The sequence below is a fragment of the Oryctolagus cuniculus genome, chromosome 2 (assembly GCF_051225735.1).
Source record: "Oryctolagus cuniculus isolate XC-2025 breed Fujian yellow rabbit chromosome 2, ASM5122573v1, whole genome shotgun sequence".
Classification (NCBI taxonomy): Eukaryota; Metazoa; Chordata; class Mammalia; order Lagomorpha; family Leporidae; genus Oryctolagus; species Oryctolagus cuniculus.
In genome coordinates this window covers 139029071-139053339 of record NC_142868.1, presented here as the reverse complement: position 1 = coordinate 139053339, position 24269 = coordinate 139029071, and the positions used below count along the sequence as shown (strand labels likewise).

Here is a 24269-nt window from a genome sequence, read left to right as displayed (position 1 = left end):
ACTAATGTCACAGAGTAGAATAAATATTTGAAAGGCCTTGCTTCTCCCCTTTACTTCTGAGAGGAGGGCGCTCAGGGCTTTCTCAGGATTAAATGAGCCTTGGATAATTAGGTGAAGCTTCCTCCAAGAGGACAGGGTGGTTTGTTTTTAGAAAATCTATTAATTTAGTTCATCAAATCAATAGGGCAAGTGAGGAAAAACATACAACCTCTCAACAAATGGCTGCAAAAAGCACTTGATAAACTCCAGCATTCACTTCAGGCATAGAAAGTAGAAGTTTTAGGAATACAATAATTTATTTTACTGTATTTCGATATGCATATTTTGATAACAAGAGCTATACATGTAAGTGATAGGAAATTCAGCAGACAGAAAAACACAAATAGAAAAAAAAATTACAGTTCCATCGGCAAGAAATAGATACTTAAATTAAACCTCTGCCAGCTTTATCTATGGATTGACATTTGGAAAGTCATCTATTATAATTATGAAATTTGTATAATAATATTTAAAAATTAATAATGTGCCATGAATAAAACCCCCAACATTAAATATTATTTTATGATGTGATTCTTACTGGTGGTAAAATTACCATTTATATGGATATTCTATAATTTATTTAATTAATTTCCTGCTGTTGAGGATTTGGATGGAAATTCATGTATTATTATCGCAAGGTGTTTGATGGCCACAAACAAGAGTTAAATACATATCTGGACATCCTTAAAGATTTTTACACAGTTATAATTATTTCATTAAGATAAAGTAAAATCTGTTTAAAATGAAATGCTACTATTGTACTGTACTCTAACATGGTTTTGGGATTCCTATCCATTACAAAAATCTAAAAATGAAAAGAAAGTTGGACATGAGCTACATTATTGGGGGAAAATAGTAACTTATTTCTGCATTATGTTTCACACCATTCACAATTCGGGGTGGATTAAAGATTTAAATGTGAAAAAATTAAGTTGTAAAAATGCCAGAGGAAAACGTAGGCGAGTAGGGAGGTTTTAATCATAACAGCAAAGACAGCACAAACAAAAGACCAATTTTTTCAATAAAAATACATCTGAAAAACCAACATAAAGTGAAACTGCAAATAACTAATAGGGCAAAAAATGTGTACGTCTACATAGTAAACAAATATTCTTAATATTTAAAGTATTCTTTTAAATCCATAGGAAAAATCCAGGCAACTCCAGAGAAAAATAAACAATGATACAAATGGGCAACTTACCAAAGAAATGAAATGGCTAATAAGCATATATTGCAGAGTTCAATCTCGGCAATAATTAAGGATACACAGAGTAAGCTCACGAAACACCACTGTCCCCCATCAAATTGACAACGGTTTCCTAGAGGAAACGTGAATTTTCAAGCATAGCTTCTTGGAACTGACAGTCTGTACATCCTTTTCGAAGGTTAATATAAGTGTAAATTTCTCTGGCCTACTTTTTAAAAAATTACATATTAATAGATGTGAAAGGAAGAGAGACAGACAGAAAACTCGCACTGCATAGTGGCCAGGGCTGTGGCTGTGCTGGAGCAAAGAGCTGGGAGCTCAATCGGAGGCTCCCATGTGGGTGACTTGAGGGTCTACACTGGTCAGCAATTGGAGCTGGGAATCAAACCCAGGCACTCCAACGGGAGGACACAGGCATCTTAACTTTGAGGCCAAACACCTGCTCCCGTACTGCATTAAATGTAGCAATTAACCCAGCGCGTGGCTTTCTGTCGGTGGTGTGCTGGTAAATGTTTACCAGCCGGCTCTGGTGGGGATGCTGATTTTCACGTGTTTGCCGGTTTCTGTGACCCGAGTTCTCCCGTCACAACTGCTTCAAGCCACCAAGGTGAGATCACTGACTCAGAGTAGAGAGGAGATGTGCATTAGCCCTGTGTTGCATAGAATCTCCATCGCACAGCGAGAATAACTGGAAATAACCACAACAGCAGAAGTAATAGTAAAATATAAGGGGACTTTAAAAGGTTCATGGAAAATGTGCATTGTAAAAAAAATATGCCTGGGTCAGCGCCGCGGCTCACTAGACTAATCCTCTGCCTGTGGTGCCGGCACACCGGGTTCTAGTCCCGGTCGGGGTGCCGGATTCTGTCCCGGTTGCCCCTCTTCCAGGCCAGCTCTCTGCTGTGGCCCGGGAGGGCGGTGGAGGATGGCCCAAGTACTTGGGCCCTGCACCCGCATGGGAGACCAGGAGAGGCACCTGGCTCCTGCCTTCGGATCAGCGCAGCACACAGGCCGTAGCGGCCATTTGGGGGGTGAACCAACGGAAAGAAGACCTTTCTCTCTGTCTCTCTCACTGTCTAACTCTGCCTGGCAAAAATTTAAAAAAAAAAATATGCCTGGGTTTCAAAAAGTTTTTGCACACAAATAAGTTTAGCTTTTAATTTCATTTTCCATGAGCCTTTTATATTTAATAATTAGGAAGCGAACAACTTTTGTGTTATTATCTTGTTTTGTATAAAATCTTTCATCATAAGTTCATATGATTTAAGCTTCAGTTATATCAGTGTTTAGCAAGTGGTTCACAATGCCCCTGACAAGGTGGCAGCTAGTTCTTGTTAATCAATACAAGCCAGCGGGCCAGTGCCGTGGCTCACTTGGTTAATCCTCCTCCTGTGGCGCCGGCCTCCCATATGGCCGCTGCGTTCTAGTCCCAGTTGCTCCTCTTCCAGTCCAGACAGCTCTGGCTCTCTCTCTCACTGTCTATAACTCTACCTGTCAAATAAAAAAAAAAAAAAGAAAGAAAACAAAACAAGCTGGCTCCCGCAGGTCCCTGCCTCTGCTGTCACCGCCGCTCCATGGCTGCAGGACTGGTGGGCTCAGTCTAAAGCTCCCCTTCCTTCTCTCGTCACAAAGCCCACCCTCGTCAACTTGCGCAGGAGGTGAAAGTGGTTATGAGCCAGTTGGGCCCTTCCCCTTCTGTGTCAATTCTTTCTCCATCTGAGGTCTCCCCTCTATCCATCCTCTCCGATCCAGTTTTAATGTTCAAAGCCCTCATGCTCAGTGTGAGGAGAGGGCCTGCAGTTGGTCATCTACACTTGGTGGGAATCAGGTGAACTCTGACGCTTACTTAAAAGTAACAGTCGTGATTCTGGAATCAGACTGACCAAGGCTTGAGTCAGAGCTTTCTTATTAACTAGCTGTGTGATCCTTCTGAGCCTTACTTCCTCCGCTCTGCAATGGGGGAAGATATAAAAGTTCTTATGCAGATTAGGTGTGCTGATATAGTCAGAGAAGTTAGCACAGACCGCTCAATACAGGGTATGTATATTTTTATTATTTTATTTTTACTATTTTCTGATGAAACAATTTTGACGATTTAGAGTGGCACTTAAGGGAGGCAGGAACCTCTGCAGTTTGCTATTTCCTTCTCTTCCCATCAGGACGTGTTCCTTCTTGTCTGAAAGTGGCATGGCCTGGGGCTGGCTCTGTGGCGCAGTAGGTTAATCCTCCTGTGTGGCGCCGGCATCCCATATGGGTGCCGGTTCTAGTTCTGGCTGCTCCTCTTCCGATCCATCTCTCTGCTATGGCCTGGGAAAGCAGTAGAAGATGGCTCAAGCTCCTGGGCTCCTGCACCCGTGTGGGAGACCTGGAGGAAGCTCCTGACCCTGGTTTCAGATCAGCGCAGCTCCGGCCATCGCGGCCAATTGGAGAATGAACCAGCAGTACAAGACCTTTCTCTCTGTCTCTCCCTCTCTCTGTCTGTAACTCTACCCCTCAAATAAGTAAAAAATAATGTCTTTAAAAAAAAGTGGTTTGGCCTTTGATTCTCACGCCCTGCCTTGCCCAAAGCAGACCTGCAGCACAATCTCAGGGCCCTTTGGTCCTGATGGCAGTGATGGGACGACTATGGATGAAGTCGACCGTAGCAGTGGAGGTGGTTTTAAGCAATAACTAGAGGAAGGTGAAGAAAGTGCAGACCTCTGTGGTATAGAGTTTCTTTTCTCCTCATTCCTTTCCTCCTCGTCCCCTTCCTTCTCGTCCTCACTGTCCTCTGGTCCTCTCTTCTTCCTCCTCCTCCCCTTTCCTAGTCCTCCCCTCCATCTTGTCTCTTTCTCACTCAGTCTTAGACATCTTTATTTCTAATACTTCAAGAACATTTACTCTTTGAGACACTCGAGTTGATCTTACTATCTTACTTCTGAGCGACTCTTAAGATTCTTTTGCCTTTCCAGGTTTCTCTGGTCCAATCCTGCTTATCCATTCTTTGTTCTGGAATAGAGACACATGTTTTCTCAGCTCAGAATCAGACACACTGTCTTCAGCGTCTAGTGAGATGTGATTTAGGAATATCGATTGGTACCGTCTTCTCTGTCACTTTGTGCAATCACTTGGACTTCCATGGTACCAGCGCCAGTTTCCTCATCTGCGAAGCTGAAGTGATAAATCATGCCATGATCTTGATATGCAGCTGGCCTGGGGCTCCTAGGAGAAATGCACTGTAGAAGATAAAGTGCCAAGATGCACGTGGTGGAAGTGACCTGTCCGTTGGATGCCGTGTCTGTGTCTGCTATGTTGCGTATCCTACTGAGACTGCCCCTTCCTACAAACCCCTTCCCTGGCTCTGGGGAAGGGGTGGGTGAAGCTGACTATTTCCCACATCTCAGCCGTGATGTTAAGGAGCACTGTCTTGAGACTCACTTCTAGAACGAGCTGTCATTCTGCCACTTTACTTATTAGCCCTGTGACCTTGGAAAAATGACTGGCGCTTTCTGATTCACAGTTTCCTCACTTATAAAATGTATGTGTGATGATAACCTGCTTGGGGGATTACTAGAAAGAATAAGTGAGTTGTATATTCAAGGAGATTAGCAAGCAGTAGACACCTGAAGGTGCTGCTCACTGGCTCTTGTTGCTGCTAGGTGACCCTGTCTCCTCGAGTGGCTACCTGTGGTTCCTCCCTAACTGCCTCTGCTAGCAGGTGGTGTATTGTCTTACCACCCTTAGCATTGCCTTTCAACCATCAAGTGTCTGGTTTGGCCATGAAGTTGGATCTTGGGAAAAGTGTGAAGAGGCGAGTGTTGGTGGATGGCATGTGTTGTATATCAGGACCTTTCCTTCTCTCTCCAGGCATCCAGCCTGTTCTCACACCACTGCCACTTAAATTGACCATGGCCCGAGTAGCAGAAAATCCCCATCAGGACTGGGCTGCTAACTTTTCAGGTCCTCTCCACCCACCCTCCTGGCATTCCAGCCATCACTCTCCTATCTGTCCTCCAACTGAACCTTGGTCATAGGTGATAAGATTGCCGCACATCTTGAAGATCTGATTTTGGTCTTTCAGGGCTCCATGTATCTGCCAGGAAGCACAGTCAAGGAGATCGCCACACACCCTGAAGAAGCTGGGAAGTTTGTCTTTGAAGTCATTCCAGGTAGGCCTCAGGAAGTGGGGTAGAGGTGCACTACATTCCCATTTTGTTTCTGGATCCTGGAAGTCAGGGGCTAGCCTCAGGGGGTCAGCCAACTAACCAACCAACCATTTTGCAGAATGTATCATGGCTGTGTGTGTGGCTAGTGAACCTACCCAAGCTCATAAGCTAACAGCAAGTGGATGAAAAGCACCCCGTGAACTAAGTGGGTGCTCATTTGGTTGAACTCTGTAACTTTTCATGAGTGCATGCTTGAAGCCAGGTACAAAGTGCCAAATCTTCACTCACTACAAGGAGCTCAATCTAGAAGGTAGTGGGACGTTAAAATTGACGGATAAGATACAAGTTGGCCTACGTGAAATTGCCATCGTGGTAGATCAAAAATGGTGGAAAGAAATCAGTCTCTTACAGTTCAGTGTGACCTAAAGAGAAATGACAGCTTGGCTGACTGAGCCCTGGGCATGCCAGGTGCTGTCCATCATCTGCTGCACATGCGTGTACACATCAGCTACACTGCAGGGAGCCTCTTCCCAATCAAAAGTCCTCTTCCCAAATGTGTCTGGAGTGGGGAGTTGGGCTCGTACTTGTGACTGCCACGGGAGGCTGCTTCTCCCCATCTCCTCCCTGCCTCCTGCTCCTGTGCCAGCCCTAGCCCCGCTGGAACTCTAGGACTGCCAGTCCAGCCGCACCACCTTGCTGTCCCTGCCACACTGACCACAGCCGGGGAGGCCACCGGTCCCTGAGTGCCCTTCCCTTGACTCTTCCTTCCCACTCTCACAAGGGGGCGGTGTGCATGAGAAGGTTGATGCAGGAGGCCAAGTAGCCCAGTGGTTAGAATGCCCAGGCTAGAGCCGGCCTGCCTGCATTCAAATCTTGACCCTGCCACTTACTATTTATGTAATGGGGTTCTTCATTTCTCCATGTTTTTTCTTTATCTATAAAGTGAGGACAAGGATGATGAGGAGAGGGATAAAAGAAACTTCTTGGCTCAGTGCCAAGTAGTGCCATGTAAGAGTTTGACATCTGGCAGCCAACTAGAGGGAATTATATGGGGAGTGGGGGGGGGGAGTGGAAGATCCTAAAATGAGCTAAGACAAGGTAGAGAAAACAAAGGAAAAATTATTATTTTTTTTGAAAGGTAGAGTTATAGACAGAGAGAGAGAGAGACAAAGAGAAAGGTCTTCCTTCCGTTGGTTCACTCCCCAAATGGACGCTAAGGCCGGCGCTGCACCGATCTGAAGCGAGGATCCAGGTGCTTCTTCCTGGTCTCCCATGTGGGTGCAAGGACCCAAGCACTTGGGCCCTCCTCCACTGCCCTCCTGGGCCACAGCAGAGATCTGGAATGGAAGAGGAGCCACCGGGACTAGAACCCGGCACCCATATGGGATGCTGGCACCGCAGGCGAAGGATTAACCAAGTGAGCCACGGGGCTGGCCCCAGGAAAAATTATTTTTAAGTTCCCAAGTGGTCCCCTGATGGCCATCCCGTTGTTTTTTAATCTGAAGGTCTATTTTCTCTTCTTCTCAGAAAAAGAGCCTGTTTTCTGTATCTCTGTCCCTAGGAATAGAAAAACAAGGGTCCCATTCCTAGGATCCTTCTCACAGGGCAATTTGTGAGATGCAGACATTCTTGGTAACACACATTCCTAAGTCTGAGTGTTCAAGCTAGGATAACCCCACCGGGAGCTCTGCTGACAATTCCCCTTGGGCTCTGCATGGAAGTCCAGCACGAGGGACAAGCATGCGGTACAGTGTTTAAGATGCTGCTTGGAGATGTCTGCATCCCATAATACAGTATCTGAGTCTGAGTCCTGGCTCTGCTCCTGATCCAGCTTCCTGCCAATGCACACTCGAGGAGGCAGCAGGTGACGGCTCAAGTGTTTGGCCCCCGGCCACCTATGTAGGAGAACTAGATGGAATCCCAGGCTTGTTAATTTTGGCCAGGCCCGGCTCTGGATGTTTCAGGCATCTGGGGAGTGAACCAGGAGATGAGAAACTTCTCTCTTTGTGTCTCGGTCTTCCAAATAAATAAAATAAATCAACAGAAGGCCAGCCTCCTCGAAGACTGCTGTGCCAGAGAAGGAGGGGTCATCCTCTCATAGTCACTCACACTCTGGGCTGCTGGGGATCCTTGGAAAGATTCTCTCTCTCGCCTTCCCTCCCTCCTCTCTCTCTCTTCTCTCTCACACACACACACACACAACAACAACAACAACAAGAACTCTAAAGCAACAGCAAGGTAGGGAACCATTTTCCTAAAGGCCTTCCAGGGCTCCACCCATCCTTAAAAAAGACAGCCTTTTTTTGTCATGATGTAGAGAATTTGCAGTTCCTTTTTTGTCATCCTCTTGTGCAAGATGCTTTCCAGTGGTCAGTGATTCTCAGGGCAAGACATGGGTTCCCTAATCAGGATCCTTTCTGGGTGATCATGAGTTTTAGTTGCACAAAGGCCACATGGAAGCCACTCACTGCTGGTATGCTTTTAAAAAAACTGGAGCAGGAGCAATCTAGGGCAAGGTTGTGTCTCCCCACCAACCTGCAGCTGAGTAACTTCTGTTCTCCTCCCACCCCAGGGAGTCACCAGAGATGTAGGTTCCTTTCATGCATATCCTGCCTCATTGAATTCTCCTAACACTTTGGGAGATGCTGTCATTCATTTAGCCAGCACATTTATTGAGCACCTTGGTGGTATGGTAGGACAAGGAATCTACCAAAGAAGAAAACACCCTGTGTGCAGCTTACAGCTTTGTGGAGGGAGACTGGCAGCCGATAGAGTAGATGAGTAAATGGCGCAGTTTCTCTGATGGGCTAAGTACTATGGAATAATTAAAGCAGCGGGTGAGATAGCGCTAGCCGAGGTGTGGGTGGCACTCATTTTAAACAGAGCTGACAGAGAATGTGTCATTGAAGATGTGACCTTTGGACAAAGAGTGAGCCTGGCGCATCTGGAGGAAGAGCCTCCAGTGATGAGGGAAAAGCCAGTGCAGGATCCCTGTGCCTGTTTCCACGTTCCAGGAACATCCAGGAGGCCGATGTGGTTAGAACGGAGTCATGAGACAGTGGACGCAGTAGGGCATTTGGGAGGGGTGGACACGGAATTTATTGGCCCTCGTAGGCATTTGTGAGAACTTCAGGTTTTGTGCTAGAAGCGCTTCTGAGCAGAACGGTGACATCACGTAGTTCACGTTTTTAAAGTCTTTTGAGTTGAGAATAAAAAGTAGCTAATAAAGGCAGGGGAAGAACAGGGAGACAGGTGAGAAGGCTCCTACAGCAATCCAAGCTGGAGATGGTATCAATGAAGGGAGTGAGAAGTAATCCATTTCTGGTCACCATTTCAAGGCAGAGAAGTTCTCATTGGCTGATGGACTGGATATAGGAAAGGCAAAGGTCGGTGTCGACAACAGGAAAGGTAGGTTTACTGGCATTTGTTGAGATCCGTGCACGTAGCAAGTTGTTGTTTCTGTGCAGGGCTTCGGGTTTGTACTATCAAGTAATCAGCTGGATTGTACTGATAAGGAGAGCAATGTTTAGGATAATTGAGCCCCTGCCGTGGTAGAGGTCAGGCTAAGATGTTAAAGGACTACAGAATAGGCCCCCCACGAGGGGGCGGAGATATTAAGAAAAGGTCCCTAGAATGGATGTCTCCTAAATTGGGTGTTAAAGAATGAATGAAAAAAAAAAAAAAGAATGAATAGAAGTTCCTTAGAATAACAAAAGCAGGCAGGCCTGTGTCTGCCTAACTGGTGACACGTGCTCCCCAGGCTGGGGAGTGTGCACCTGAGGGCAGGGTTGGGTTCCTGGGCTTTGTACGTTGTCAGTCAGTTTCCCTCAGAGAAAACTTGTCCTTGATCCCCAGTCCTACCCAAATAGTTGAGCTGAAGGCAATAAAAAAGGTAACTGAATTCCCTCCAGCTCTGGTCTTTTAGACCTATCTTCTAACATCAAGCCCATCAAGCCCTGTCTTCTGTTACCCTTTGGAACAACCTGATCCCCAACCCGTCTTGTCACTGGCCATCCACTCTCCCTGGCCATTCCTGCACATCCTGCGGGCTGGGTGTTTCCCGAAGAGGTTGCCTGTGACCGAACTAAAGGGTCTCCCAGGAGTCAGGGTGAACTGAGAAGGCGGCTTTTGACCACACTGTAGACTGGAACATAGACAGGGGGATGAAGGAAGCCTGACGACTTTGGTCCAAGGTCAAATTTGAAAGTAATATGGGCTAGCAGAGAATCTTTTGTGGAGGAAAGGAGAGCAGTGGCCTTGCTCAAGTTTGACCATAACACAGGGTGCTGACGGGCAGGGGGCTCTGCATCTGTAACCTTTAGGTCTGTTACTATGGACTCTTTCATCTATTTCAAAGGGATATGGCAACTCCTAGAAGATCTTTCAGCAATGAGCACTTTTTATTCCTGGATAAACCAGCTCTCAGGGTGGTCCTGAATGGCCAGATTTTCTGTGGACTGGACCTTCTGGTCAGACAGCTGGTGACATAAAAAGATTAGAATCAGATTGTCCCAAACTAGTTGTGAACTATAGTGAAGCTTGGTGCTATTAGGCTAGGTTCAAGAGACCAGAGCCAAAGGGGAGTTGAATATCTGTTGTTGTCCTGCAAGAAAGCACAAGTTTGAACAGAACTTGGAGCCAGAACAGGTTCTGTCAGAGCAAACAGGCCTGGCCTGGGAGAAGAATGGGCTGATGTTTACAAAAGGCACTTAGAAATTCAATAGTATCCTACAGTTGAAAGGGATCACTTTTATTTTCTTTATTATTTTCTTGTTCCTCCAAGGAACTTTTTTTTTTTTTTTCCTTTTGGACAACTTAAAGTTCCAGCTTTGCAGATTTCCATTTGCAAGGAGGTTAGTGGATAGTGGACGATGCTGAAGTTCTGATCCCAGATCTGCTACTCCTTGGTCTGAGAGCTGCGCTTGCTCTCTTTCCCTGTTTACTCCCCCTCCTCTCTCTTGTTCTCATTTTGTCACTTCCCCCCATTCTTCTCTTGGCCTCCTCCTCCCTTACACTTGTCGCTTCCTCTACCTTTTGTCCATTTGAGAACAGCAACCAGGAAACACCACAAGGCTGTAATCTTAAAGTGAAATGGGACAGAAAGTGCTGAAAAGCTTCACATGTCCATTAACCGAGTTGCGGAGGAGAGCCTCCCATTTGTGAGGTCTGGTGTGGTCAGGAGGGCAGTCCTCTGAACAGGAAACACCGACTCGCAACAGAGGTGTCCCTGTCCCCCAGGGTTGCTGTCCTCTGCCTCCACTTCCATCTCCCAGCTCATGGTCACCCGAGAAAAGCTTGCATTACTGTGTGATGAACTGAAGTCATTTTGGACTCACATGGGCTGATCCTATCCTCTCCCCCCGCCCCCGCCACACACACACACACACACACACACACACACACACACTGAAATTTCTCCTTGAACTTCCTCTTCCTTTTGCTAAGAGGTGACTTCTATCCTCGATGGGGGCAACTCTCAGCTTAAGCCTTCCAAGTAGGAAATCCTCGTGTCCTGTGATTTGTCAGAATTAGAGCTTCAGGACAAACCGCGTGGATGCCTGCTCCTCTGCGCATAAATAGATACTGCTTTTGTGTTGTTTGACTGGCAATGCCCCATTTACTCAAGGAGTGAATTCACATCTTCCCCTTCCCCTCGCCCCGACCCCCTCCCCACTCCAAGACCTTCATTTGTGCTACCTCTTCCTCCAGCCTCATGGGACCAGAACCGCACAGGACAGGATTCCTATGTGCTCATGGCCAGTTCCCAGGCGGAGATGGAGGAGTGGGTTAAGTTCCTCAGGAGAGTCGCTGGCACACCCTCTGGAGGTAAGGATGCCTGTGGGCTTCCCCGGGCAGGTCTGTGATTTCTCAGGCACTGTGTGGAAGGAGTTCCAACCATAATCCCCCAGGAACAGTGTTCAAGGGTGACAGCCCGGCCAAGACCTGCATCCAGTGGAAGAAAAGAGGGTTCGGGGCTCCCCTCCCTGGGTCACTGCACAGTTGACTCCAGATCCACCAAGCCTTCTGCAGTTTGTCAGCAAATGTTTGTGATACCCTGAGCGTCTGTTCTCCTCTCTTGGCCAAGGAATGCTCATGTGTGAAATAGATGGGTTGAACCGGCTGACCCAGGGTCCCCAGCACCACTAACTCATGCAGCACCATGAGTTTGCCTGGTCATGGGGCTTTTGGGATCTGGCAGGGCTGGTGGCAGAAACTGTACGGAAAGTCTAAGTTAGGCTGATTAGCACAGAAGACAAAGTTGCTGTCCAGAAGAGGGGGAGATGACTGGGGGAGGGTTCAGGAATTGTGTCCAGGCTGCTGCAGGGACATGTGAATTCTGTGTTCAACACTTTTCTGGGTTACGTGGCTCAAGTGTTGGAGCTCTCTGGGACTGCTAGTGGTGTTTCCACAGTTGAGGAGGGCCCTACACACACACACACAAAAAAAAAAAACCTGCAAAAAAGACCTTGAAATTAACAAACGTGCCAATCTGGTATGTTTTCCTCCTTTTTGAAAAGGAGGAAAGAAGAACTGGTGTGCATGGGCTCCAAGCTACCATTTTCCTGTAGCTGTTCAGGAACACACCTATCTTGTGAGATCTGCAGAACTGTGTAAATGTAGAATTATTTGTTGACCACACTGCCTGGTTCATTTAGCAAATCACTGATGGAGGTTTTCGTGGCTTAGATATTAATTTAATAGCCTGGAGGCATCTTTCAAAAATTATAAACACCGCAATAATTGTATGGAAATCTGGGGAAAAAATGATCCCTCCAGCCATCAGAAGCAATTTTATGCCTTTATTTCTAGCCAGTCTTGCTATGCAAGGGACCTTCAAAACATTCATGGGAAATGGATTCAAAGAAAGTTGATTTTGGTGCAAAATTTGTTGAAACCCATGCATAGAAAGGCTCTTCAAAAAGTTGGTGCAATGTGTGTATTATGAAACAACTATGCATAGATTTCAGAACTGTTTTGCGTCAAAATAAACTTATCTTTGAATTCCATTTTCCACAAACTTTTTTAAGTGCCCTCATGTACATACCTTTTTTCCAAATGATAGATATAATAAAATATATACAGTTTAATAGCATTTATTTTATCACATAAGCACATCTCTGTTTCTATTGAATTTTCATTGATGCATTTCAGGGGTTGTTTGTTTACAAGAAATGAAAAATCCTGTCCAATAAGCTCAAGCAACAAAGAGATTTAGTTGGTAACTACAGAACTAAACCAGGGGCAGGAACTACCAAGAAGCCTTAAGCGCACAGGCCTTGAGCTTATCCTGTCCATTTCTCCGGGTCCCTGTAATTTCTTACTCTGCTTTTCTCTGCATGAATGCCTGTTTCTATGTAGTCAGTAGCCCCCTTGTGTATACTCTTGCCCCAGACACTGCTGTGCCAGCCCAGCTTTCCTATGCATCTCCCTTCAACACCAGCTCAGCCTTCCAAATTCTGGAGAAAGATTCTGCCCATATCAGCTGAGCTCAGGATGCTGCCTGGATCTAGAACCTGGGGCAGAGAGGCAGTCATCGCCGGTGACCCACCCAGAGGGCGTTGGAGGCCAGAAATGACCTGAGTGGGAGACAGCCCCAACCCAAGGGGACCCGCCACAGCCATCCTTACAAACACGTGCATTTCGCATTTACAAAAAACACTAGCAGTTTCATTTACCATTTCCCGGTGCCTACACACATTGCTTTCCCTTGCTGTGCTGATGGGCTGAGATGCGGTTTTTATGTATTCAAGCTTAATTATATGCTGTCTCATCCTGGGTGACCATAGCTGCGACCTTCCTTATTGTCTGGTTATGAGACTGTGCACCATGTCGACAGCTGCTGCTCTCCCAGGCCAGTGCTTGACCGTGGGTGTGGCTGTTGCTCAGTCATGCACCTGCTCTGAGTCAAAATGCCCCCTGTGTACTTTTACTAGGATCCGTCCTCCTGTGATGCTTGGCTGAGCGGTGCCATGCGGAGCGGCTGTGCTCAGTCATAATCCTCCTGGGGAATTTCTCCCGAAGGCCCCCACCCTGAGAAGCAAGTCAAGCATGTGTCCTGTGGGTGGCGGAAAGTCCGGAGGAGGTGGCGTCGGCTGCAAGGCCACTTACGCAAGGAGCAACAGTGTTACTCTGATGGGGACCATGGCCGTTCATAGAGTTATTCATGGAGCCCAGATCCTAGATCCCAGACTGCCAAGGCATTTCAGGAGAGCAAAGTCTCACTAAGGCCACAGGGCAAAGCGGATGTCTGTTCTTCCTAATTGCAAGTCAGGGAATCTCGGTCCTGAGGGAACCCAGAGACCTGTGTGGGGCAGGGCCCGGGAGGTTTGCCACCGTGTGAAGCACCTGTCATTACCCCTGTTATGGGCTGACTCGATCAGCAGGGGATGTCCCCCAAATATGACTCCACTGAGAAGTGTGGCTGCTGTGTCTTTCCAGCCCCTTGTGAAATTGTCAGTGGCTTTTCCATCTGGAGTCTGCCTTCTTCTCACTACCTTTGCCACTGCCACCCTGGTGGAAAGTGCGGAATCCTTTTCACGTCCGGATCACAGCCATGGCTTCCACCCTCATCTCCCCACAGCCGTGCCTGCCCACGCTGCCGCCGCTTCCTTCTCCTTCTCCTTCTCTTTCTCATTCTCCACTTCCTCCATCTCCTCATCCTCCTCCTTCATCTTCATCTTCCTCTTCCTCTTCCTCTTCATCTTATGTATTTATTTATTTGAGAGACAGAGTTACAGAGAGAAAGAGAGAGAGGAGTCTTCCACCTGCTGGTTCACTTCCTGAATAGGAACAACGGGCAGGACTGGGCTGGGCCAAAGGCAAGAACGAAGAGCTTCATCTGGGTTCTCCACATGGGTGCAGCTGCTCACTTGGGCATCTTCTGCTGCTTTCCCAGGCCATTAGCAGGGAGCTGGATGGGAATTGGAGCAGCCTGGACTCGAACCAGCACCCATATGGGGTGGATGTATCGCAGGTGATACACAATAAGACAAGTCGCTGGCCCCATCCCTGGCTCTTCGCAGTCCATTTGTGAGCCTGTTCAGTCTGTCTTACCAGGATCCTTCCCTGCTCAGCAGTCTCCAATCACTTCCTTTCTCACTTAGAGTGAAAGTCAACAGCTTCATAATGACTTCCAGTGCACTACCTGCCCCGCCCCATTACCTCTGACCTAGTTTCCTAGAACCCGCTCCCTGGGCTCACTTCACCCCCTCCTTCAACAGCTTCCTCAAGCACCCCAGGCGTGTTCCTGCCCCAGGGCACTTGCATTTCCCTTGCCCCTGCCAGGACTCCTCTTTCTCCAAGGAGCTACATGGCTTGTTTCCTTGCTTCCTCGAGGCCTTTGCTCAGATATGCTGTCCATAAGCCTGGCTGTGGCCCTGGCCCTGGCGTTTGACCCTGAGCCCCTTTCCCGCCCTACCCCAGCCCTCCCGCTCCCTCCCTCCCGCCCTACCCCAGCCCTCCCGCTCCCTCCCTCCTCCTGCGTTTCCCACCTGGTCATGTACTGCTTTCTCTTGTGCTGAATGTTTTACTTGCTGGTTTCCTTCATAGTTAAGCTGCCCTAGAATGAAAACTTCACTCGCCTTGGCCAGAATTATTTTTCTCTGTCTTGCTCAGTACTGGACCCACATATCTAAACAGAGCCTGCTACAGTAGATGCTCAGCAAATATTTAGTCGATGAGTGGGTCGGGGAATGGCCTCCTCTCCCTGAAGCAGCGCTCTGCTCCTCTCCTGGAGGCTCTCCTCTCCGTGAACAGGATGATCAGCGTATCTGAGAAACTGCCAGTAAGGGGCGACTGCCTCTGGAATGATCTTCCTCCACGCTTGTCAGCAATGAGCCTTGGCCCAGACATCCTTAGAGAATCTGATCCAAGCTACCAAGACTGCCCAGAACGAGAGCTGGAGGCGAACAGTTCTGCGTTCAGCAGCAAGCTCTGTCCAGACACCTGTCGCCCACATGTGCCCTCTCAGTGCAATCGCGATGTTCAGTGTCAGCAGCCAGTGTGCTGACAGATCTGCAGAGCCAGTGCCCCACCCTGCCCCGGCCCCGCTGCCGCTGCCTCGCCTCCCAACTGGAGAGATGGCCCCATGGTCTCCACCGCACAGCCCCTGCCCTCCCCCTGGCTTCTGCTGCCTCGCGCACGGATCTGAGTGGTCCTCTACCTTCGAGAACAGCGCCTCGTGCTTCGGCCTTTCTCTTCTTGTACAGCCCTCTCCTGGGAGCCTGGCTGGAGAGGTTGGACCACTTCTTCCCCCAGAAGTTCTGGGTGCGATCCTGGTGCCAGGAGGCAGAGGACAGAGGCACTTTTGTCTTGACTGCTGCCAACCGTTCTCAAGCCAAGAAGGCCATGTGTTCTCCAGGCCCCCCAGTTGGAGCCTCGTCCCTGTCCCAACACCAGCGAGCAGGTGGTCCAGGTGCAAACTGGTCCTCAGTGCAGCCCTGCTCTGGTCCTCTTCCTCAGAGCAGCCATCTGAGGTTTTGCTTGGGTCATTGTCAGGTGTATGGACTCTGCCTTAAATTGTTCCTAGTTCTGCTCTGCCCAGCCCAGTGATAAGGCCCTGGGCATATTGTGTGTTTGCCAAGGCAAGGCACGTGGTATGGAAGCACTGAATGGTCATATACTTAGCCCCGCCCCCCCACTTGCTCTCAGCATGAGTCCACAAGGCACAGCCAAGTTCAGTCTGGTGGGGGTGTGCTGCATCTGATTCCTTGCTATTTCGAGTGCTCTGGTCCTTTCTGTCTACTTAAATGGAACAATAAGGGGGACAATTTCTACTGCTTTCCACTAAATGCCTCCTTGTGCCTGCCCCCAGCTCCTAAGAGCAGCCCGGCACTTGTTTCTTCATTTACTTTGCAGCTGTTTCTTGATCATGTGCCATGTGCCAAGCACCGTGCTGGCTCTGGGGATACCAGAGTAAGAAAAAGAAGAGAGAAGAAAGCAAGACAAAGTCGCTTCTCTCACAGAACTCACAGTCTATGTGGGGACCAAAATAAGACACGAGCTACAGCTGTGAAGACACTATGAAGTGTCACGTAGGAAAGTCAGCCTTTGTCAAGGACAGTGAAGGCTGCCGTGAGCTACCGACAAGTGAGCCCACCTCGGAAGGCCCAGCGGAGGATGGCTAGAGAGAGAGAGGAGGGGGAAGAGGAATGGTATCTCAGCCAGAGGGCAGAGCATGTACAGAGGTCCTGTGACAGGCAGAGCAGGTTCTGGGATGATAGGAAGATCGTGACAGTGGAGATAGCTCTGTGGAGGACCAGCAAGGCCCCAATGGAGGTTTCCAGCCAGAAGCCAAGAATTCAGATCCTATGTAAAAGACCACTCTAGCTGCTGTGTGGAGAATGGACTGAGCTGATGGCAACAGATCGTAGTAGAGGCAAGAAAGCAAACACAGAGCTCAAGCTGTCATCCAGGCAAGAGAGGCAGCTGGTTGTGAGAGCGGTGAACATGGAGGAAAGTGAGCAGATCTACACAGTGCTTGGGGGGCGCCAATGTGCACGTGACAGAGTCTGACACAGGGGCAGTGTCGTGTCCCAGGCCAGTCCTCCTTTCCTGGCTCTGGATCTGGGATGGCTGAGCAGCGAGAGCCTGCTCCAGGGCCCTTCCTGGCAACCTTGCTCCTGCCTGTCCCCCCGTGATGCACGGAGTCCATTTCAAGTCTCCTGGGAAGGCCTGGCAGGGCTGCCAGCCCATTTGCATCTCTGCCCAACAGCCCGCCTCCAGGATCATTCACTCTGAAGCTCCCGACTGCGCCACGTGCAGCTCTGAAAGCATTTCCAGGGGAGGGTGGGCTGCTTTCCTAAATGCTAAGTGAAATTCTGTGTTCGTGCCAGACACTTTGATATATGGGGCAGTGCTGGTAAGGGTTGGGCTTGCGCGTGGCTTTTTTTTTTTTAAACCCACCTCCGAGGTATCCCCTGAATGGCAGTTGACAATTAGCTGCTAAGTAAAAGGAGGCACTTATTTTTATCGCGGCCCTGACAGCTTTATGTTCACTCTTTCAAAGCCAAGAGTCCTGTGTGCAAAGGTGAGTGGGGAGGGGAAGTGGTGTAGGGAGGAGGGGCCACGGGCCCTGGGCAGGTGCCGACAGATCCCAGAGTTTCTGCACAGGACTCAGACCTGAGCTGCGCTTGGCGTTAGCGAGCATGTGCTGAGCTGGGAGCCAGGGACGGTTCCTCCGGCTTTGGGCGGACGGAGAGCCCGAGGCTGCAGGACAGAGGTTGGAGTCCTGGCCGGTTATGCCTCAGATTCTCAAGATGCCGCGATGGGAGCTGGGCTGTGGCTTTTCTGCCCTGGCGCTGCTCTTTTGCCGGGATTTCGGGAAGAAAAAACCTCAGCTCCGAAGGAAAGGTATTTGCTCCTGTTTCTTGATTCACTTCTTCCACTAGACACACTTTCCTCGGCTTCTCTTCCTGGTCTTGTCACGCGTAGAGGACGCTCCTGGACTGAGTCCCTGGGACGCAGGGAACAGGACTGGCCTGGCAGGTGCATGGGGAGCCCTCCTGGGGGCCTGGGCTGGGCTGGAGGCAGAGTGGGAGGAGGGGCTCATGTCTGAGCCCATGAGTGTCCGAGTTAGGACAAAAGAGGAACAAGGTTGGGAAGGAGGTGACAGCTGATTTGTTCACTTCCCCAAACCAAGTCAGTATCCTGGGGTCTTCTAGCCAATCCGGGGTGTAGAGGTGGGCAGGTACCTAGTCTGTGGCAGTGAAGTCTCCCTCGGGAGGGGGCGCTTTCTGGCCAAAGCTTTAGTCTGGGGGCAGGTGAAGACCAAGGTGGCCGTGGTATGAGGAGAGGTGGGGCTGGCCCGGGAGAGCATGAGAGGTCTGTGGGAGCAGCTCCAAGCATCCCTATACCTGAATCCCTTCCCTTGAGATTTGATGGTGTCTGAAACTTCACCTCATTGACTTTAAACCAAAGAAATTAAAGTACTGAATAGAGAATCACAGGGTAAATATGACTGTACGAATTCCTAATCCAAGTCCCAGTTTTGTCATGTGTAGGATGGAGCAATGTTATCTACTTTGCAGGGTTCTCCTGAGGACCAAATGAGATAGCACAGACGACAGCACCTAGGGCATTGCCAGCATTGACTTAATTAAGTTAGCTAATTATTAATGATAGATTATATGCAATAATAATTATAATGTATAACAATTGATTATACATAATTATAAACATAATTAACACTTACACCTCAGGTGGAAATTCCTACACTAATGGTGGCTGAGCTGAAGAGATAAGAGTTCCAAGTGAATGAGTGGTTTCCCCTGTTCTGCTGCCGGAGGGTGTGGAGAGCCCTAGAAGGCCAGTGCCCTGCAGGACTGGGTAGAACCTAGGAGAGCACAACGCAGGATGAGGGCCTGGGTCTTGTCCTTGTGGTTCTTGGAGTAGAGAATGGAGTGGGAGTGACTCTCTTCTTCCTTGACCAGCCTCTTTCCCTGGCTTTCTTAGGATTTCTCTTCATCTAGGCATCTTTGTGTCCATCCATATTCAAAGAGTGGCAGTCAGGATCCAGAGGTCAGGGCTTGGCATGCAGCACTGGGCCTCTAGGTCCGGGAGAGGTGGATTGATGTCCCTCTGAGATGCAGAGGGACAAAGCCTGACTTAGACCCTCTCGAGAGATGAGGATACCCTTTTCTCATGCCCCCGTGTATCTGGCGCACACAGTGGTTACTCTAGTCGGAGGCAATAGCTTTGCCTGATTCCTAGTCTGGAGATGCAGCGTCCAAAGTCTCTATCATTGGATGAGACTGTAATCCTGGGACTATGAGGCCAGCATATGCAGGTGGGCAAGGGGCTCCTGAGACACTGCAGCACTTGGAGGACAAGGAGAGGAGGAGGATCACCCGGAGAGCTGGGCGGGAGCAGCCGGTGAGATAGATGGAGGAGCAAGAGTGTGGTGTCCTAAGGCCGTGTGAGACGGTGTCTCAAGAAAGAGGGGGTGGTTAGCTGTGCACACGGGGCTGTGAGAGCGATGGAGATGAGGATTGAAGATCTAAGGCCTGGATTTAAAATGGTGAAAGGCCATTGATCCCCTAGTAAGGAGCAGGTTTGGAGACGTGCTGAGCAAAGAGAAGGAGCGGGGAGTGGGAAGAAAGCGAGATAGCAGGTAGTAGCAGCACTTTGGAGACGGGTCCATCATGTGCTAGTCTCTGTGCCAGGAGATAAAAATAGATGGTGAGCCAGACAGGATGTCTGCCTTTGAGAAGCCCACATTGCAGTGGAAGAGGGATGTTTAGGTAAAACACCGTCAAATGGCAGGCAAGGTGGTAAAACAGAAGTGTACACAGGGAGCTCTGTAGGCTCAGAGGGAGTGACCACTTTGTCCCCTTTGAGAAGAGGTCCAAAGTCAGGACCATCAGGTTTCCAGGTGGAGAGTTGGAGGAAGGGCGTTAACTCAAGAATTTAGAAGAGCCAAGACCATTTTCATTCTTTGGTTCACAATTTCTAGCTACCAAATGATCTGACCCCCAGTTCATGCCTAGTCTATGCTTGCTGAATAATTTTGTGAATTCTGATAGAAGGAATAGATTTGTAAAAGAAATTTTTGCAATAATCCTGGCAGTAGCTATGAGAACAGACAATTGATGGAAAGGTATTTAGAGTGTCCTGATCTATTTGGAGGGAGAGGAGAATACTGCATAAATTCAAGCACTCATAATTTTGCTAATTGAGTTGGTTGAATGCAGGTACCTTATATTGATGATTTGGGATTTTCAGTGTCTAGGAGTGGGCTTGGAGCTTGGCTTGTGGATTGGATGGCATTGCTTGTGAGGAAGGCTATAGGAGAAGCAGTGGTTTGAGGTGGAAGGAGAGTGAGATGGAGAATTGCCATTACACATTGGAACAGAGAAGGGAGGGAGAGAGGGAGGAAAGAAGAGAGAGAGAGAAAAAGAGAGATGATGATGGTGGTGGTGGTGGCTATGGAGTGTGTGTTTTGTTTATGTATATATGGAGGGAGAGATGATGCTGGTTTTATCTCTGTGTGTGTATGTGCATGTATGCATGGAGAGAGAGAGAGAGAGAGAGATACAACTAGAGATAGAGATATCTGGACCAGCTCTGCAGATTTACAAGTTAGTGGATTATAGGTGGTATTCAAATAGGAGAATCATATATACTTTCCTAAGAAGAATGTCTACCTAGAGAAGAAAAGAAGATAGAAAGTCTTAAAGGGGAAGAATCGAGACCACGTGAGTCTTCAGAGAAGACCAGGAGGGTGTGGAATCAACGTGGGCTGGACATGACCTTGAAGAGGCCACCAGAAGCATTAGTGAGCAGATCTGATAGAAAACCAAGATAGGCATTCCTAAGGTAGGTGTTCATCCTGGCGTGGCTTCCTGCCACGCTCCCGATGGCACATCACCCTGACATTTCCAAAACACAGAGCTCTCCTGTCCCCCTGTCCTCAGACAGTCCCTGTCCTGTCCGGGGTAAATGCCCCCTCTCCTCTCTGCTGGTTGTCTTCCCTGGCCCTGCATGAACCTCCTCGTCCCTGCCATGCCTTCCCTGAGCCCGGCTGGGGAGGTGACAGCCCTGCTCCGTGAACGCATCCAAGTCCTTCTGAGCAGCCCCACCCCTGCTACGCTGTGCTGTAATGATTTGCGTGTGCCTGTGTCTGCCACATGACTGCAAGCCCCCCGGTGCTGGGACTATGGGGAGGGTCTAAGGAATCCAGACTGGGATGGGTTGAGAGGCTGAGAAGAGAGTGACAAGTGGAAGTGGGGGCTGTGAGGGTGGCCATCTCTCTGGAAGGAGACACATCTTTACTATGAGTATATTGGTGCAGAGAAGAAAGGTCATTTGAGTGAGAGCATAATTGACACAAAACTAGACTCAATTAAAGAGGAAAATTTGGGGCCGGCGCTGTGGCTCACTTGGTTAATCCTCTGCCTGCAGCGCTAGCATCCCATATGAGCACCGGGTTCTAGTCCCTGTTGCTCCTCTTCCAGTCCAGCTCTCTGCTGTGGCCCGGGAAGGCAGTAGAAGATGGCCCAAGTGCTTGGGCCCTGTACCCGCATGGGAGACTGGGAGGAAGCACCTGGCTCCTGGCTACGGATCGGGGTAGCTCCGGTCGTAGCGGCCATTTGCGGGGTGAACCAACGGAGGGAGGACCTTTCTCTCTGTCTCTCTCTATCACTGTCTAACTCTATCTGTCAAATAAAAAAAAAAAAAGAGGAAAATTTAAGATCCACAGAGAGAATGAAGAGGTGAAGGCATGGGAGGAGTGGCACACACATCTCAGGAAAGCATGAATCTCGAGAGAGGACGGGACACAGGTAGGAAGAAGCGTAGGAGAGACAGGGACTAAGGGAGTCCACTGTCTCCCTCCATGTGTAGAAAGAAGGCCACCTGCTGAGAGAGGGAGGGAGCTGCTTGGTGAACTCGGGGGTGAAGGTCTGGAACCCAAGTCTTAGACTGGAGTTGGAAACAGTGCACAGGGCAAGGATGACAGGCTCATGTGAGGAGAAGAGCTAGAAAGCTGGCCATGCAGAGGGACGTGAGAAGGAGCTGGGTTCCAGTCCCCCGCAAGGCATCTTCCTCACCTCCTCAGAAACGGAGCTCACGTCCAAAAGCTCACACATGCTTATGTTGTGCTTGGACTGTCTTTTCCCATCAGCACCCAGTGGGATCCTAGAACCCAAGTTTCAGCTTCTCAAGAGGCATCTGCCTCTCCCTGTGCAGGGCTCCTCCCTGGACGGGACCCTCAAAGGGGATTTTCCTAACGCCAGTGGTTTATGTTCTAGATCAGATCATTTCAATCATGTCCTTCCAACTTGGTGAACATATATTCCCAGTTCCTTTCACAGACAGCTAGAGATCTAATGCTGCATGCTTACTGATACTTCCTAATTGTTTATCACCATTTTTGCATGGTTCTTTTTTTGATGGTCGATCAACTGAAAGCAAGAACCAGTTCATACACACACCTGTTCCAGGTGCCAGCTGCTGGCCCATGGCAGGGCACTCATAAAGCTGAATGTGAGGCTGAATTCATTTCCCAAGGAGAGGTCTATGAGTGTTTAAAGAAATGCCAAAATAATCATTGGCCATGGGGAATACTTGCTTGAAGACAAATTAACTCATTAAGTAATTTGGCAAAAAATTGGTGACCGTCTGCCTTATGCTATTATTATGTTACATATTGAGCTTAATATTCCCATATTTTTCCCATCACTGGATTCCTTAGACCCTCCCCATAGTCCCAGCACCGGGGGGCTTGCGGTCATATGGCAGACACAGGCACACGCGAATCATTACAGCACAGCGTAGCAGGGGTGGGGCTGCTCAGAAGGACTTGGATGAGTTCACGGAGCAGGGCTGTCACCTCCCCAGCTGGGCTCAGGGAAGGCCAGGGAAGACAACCAGCAGAGAGGAGAGGGGGCGTTTACCCCGGACAGGACAGGGACTGCCTGAGGACAGGGGGACAGGAGAGCTCTGTGTTTTGGAAATGTCAGGGTGAGTGCCTTCGGGAGCACGGCACGAAGTCGCACCAGGATGAATGTTTACCTGGGGAATGCCTATCTTGGTTTTCCAGTTTTATCCGCTGAAATATTTAATCAAACAAAGCCTCGCTGAAATGTACTATGTCAAACAGCTGATCTGGTTGGGCTTGTGGAGTCCCGATGTCCACTTAGCTCCTCCAAGATCTGCCTCCCTCTCCTCTCAGCACCTGGCCTAATGAGGGAGGGGCTGTGAGGAGCTCCCAGGGATTTGTGGGCGCATTTGAGAAACATCACTGTGGCAACAGGGAAGAGTGGACAGCTGTGTACCAGCAGTTTGGAGAGGTCGTTAGCAGGAGGGTTTCACACTTGGTAGAGGACAAGATCACAGTGAGCACAGGCTGACCGGGGTGTGGGCAGTGAGCAGGCGACATTGGACACGGAGGGTTCAGGAACCTGGTACTGCTCTCTGTAGAGGTGGAGTGGACGGTGAATCACAGAGTGGACAGGGAGGACCAGTCAGAGACAGAGAGAAAATCACGGGGAGAATCAAGGGACTTACAAACCAAGGTCTTACGGATCGGGTACAACAAAGCCCTAATTACAACAGAGGGAAAAGGAGGCAGGACAAAAGTAAAACCACTGGGAATGCCTTCAGGACATGGTGGGAAGGTGGGTAGGCAACACGGGCCTTGGCTTAGAAACTAATCTCACCACACTGCTGGAGGTGGAGAAATTACAGGGCCAAGTGCCGACAGGACTGGGGTGGAGCTGGTCCACACTTGCATTGCTGGAGGATGTATAATTTGGAAACATATTTTTAGAAAGCAATTTGCATACCATCAGGTCATAAAAATGGTCAAAACATTTGACCCTGTAATTCTGTATGTGGAAATGTGTTCTAAGTAAATAATTCAAAAGAAAGAAACATCTGTGTTCTTCCCTCCAAATGTTAATGAATTAATTAAGCAATTAATTAGAAATTACACATTGTACAGCCTACATTCCAGACCTCTGCTGGGTGAATGAGCATGCCTGTTATGGCAGTGTTTATAATAGCAGATCATAGTAAACAACCTAAGTGATTTTAAATGCCACCATGCTTTCTTTTTTTTTTTTTCAAAAATTTTTTTTTTATTTTTATTTTTTGACAGGCAGAGTGGACAGTGAGAGAGAGAGACAGAGAGAAAGGTCTTCCTTTGCCGTTGGTTCACCCTCCAATGGCCGCCGCGGCCGGCGTGCTGCGGCTGGCGCACCGCACTGATCCGATGGCAGGAGCCAGGTACTTATCCTGGTCTCCCATGGGGTGCAGGGCCCAAGCACTTGGGCCATCCTCCACTGCACTCCCTGGCCACAGCAGAGAGCTGGCCTGGAAGAGGGGCAACCGGGACAGAATCCGGCGCCCCGACCAGGACTAGAACCCGGTGTGCCGGC

At 49.0% G+C, this 24269-nt stretch overlaps 1 protein-coding gene across 4 annotated transcripts in view; it reads left to right on the top strand.

Moving 5' to 3' along the window:
* Positions 1-24269, top strand: part of ARHGAP25 (Rho GTPase activating protein 25) — a 91928-nt gene that overhangs the window by 49366 nt on the left and 18293 nt on the right. For 3 of the 4 annotated variants that reach the window (XM_008254309.5, XM_070069026.2, XM_008254310.5), the window contains exons 3-4: positions 5307-5394; positions 11101-11217. In XM_008254309.5, the coding sequence (XP_008252531.2) occupies positions 5307-5394; positions 11101-11217 (205 nt within the window). Of the gene's footprint in view, positions 1-5306; positions 5395-11100; positions 11218-17501; positions 17743-24269 lie in introns of those variants that run through there. The other variant, XM_008254311.5, reaches the window with a different exon arrangement.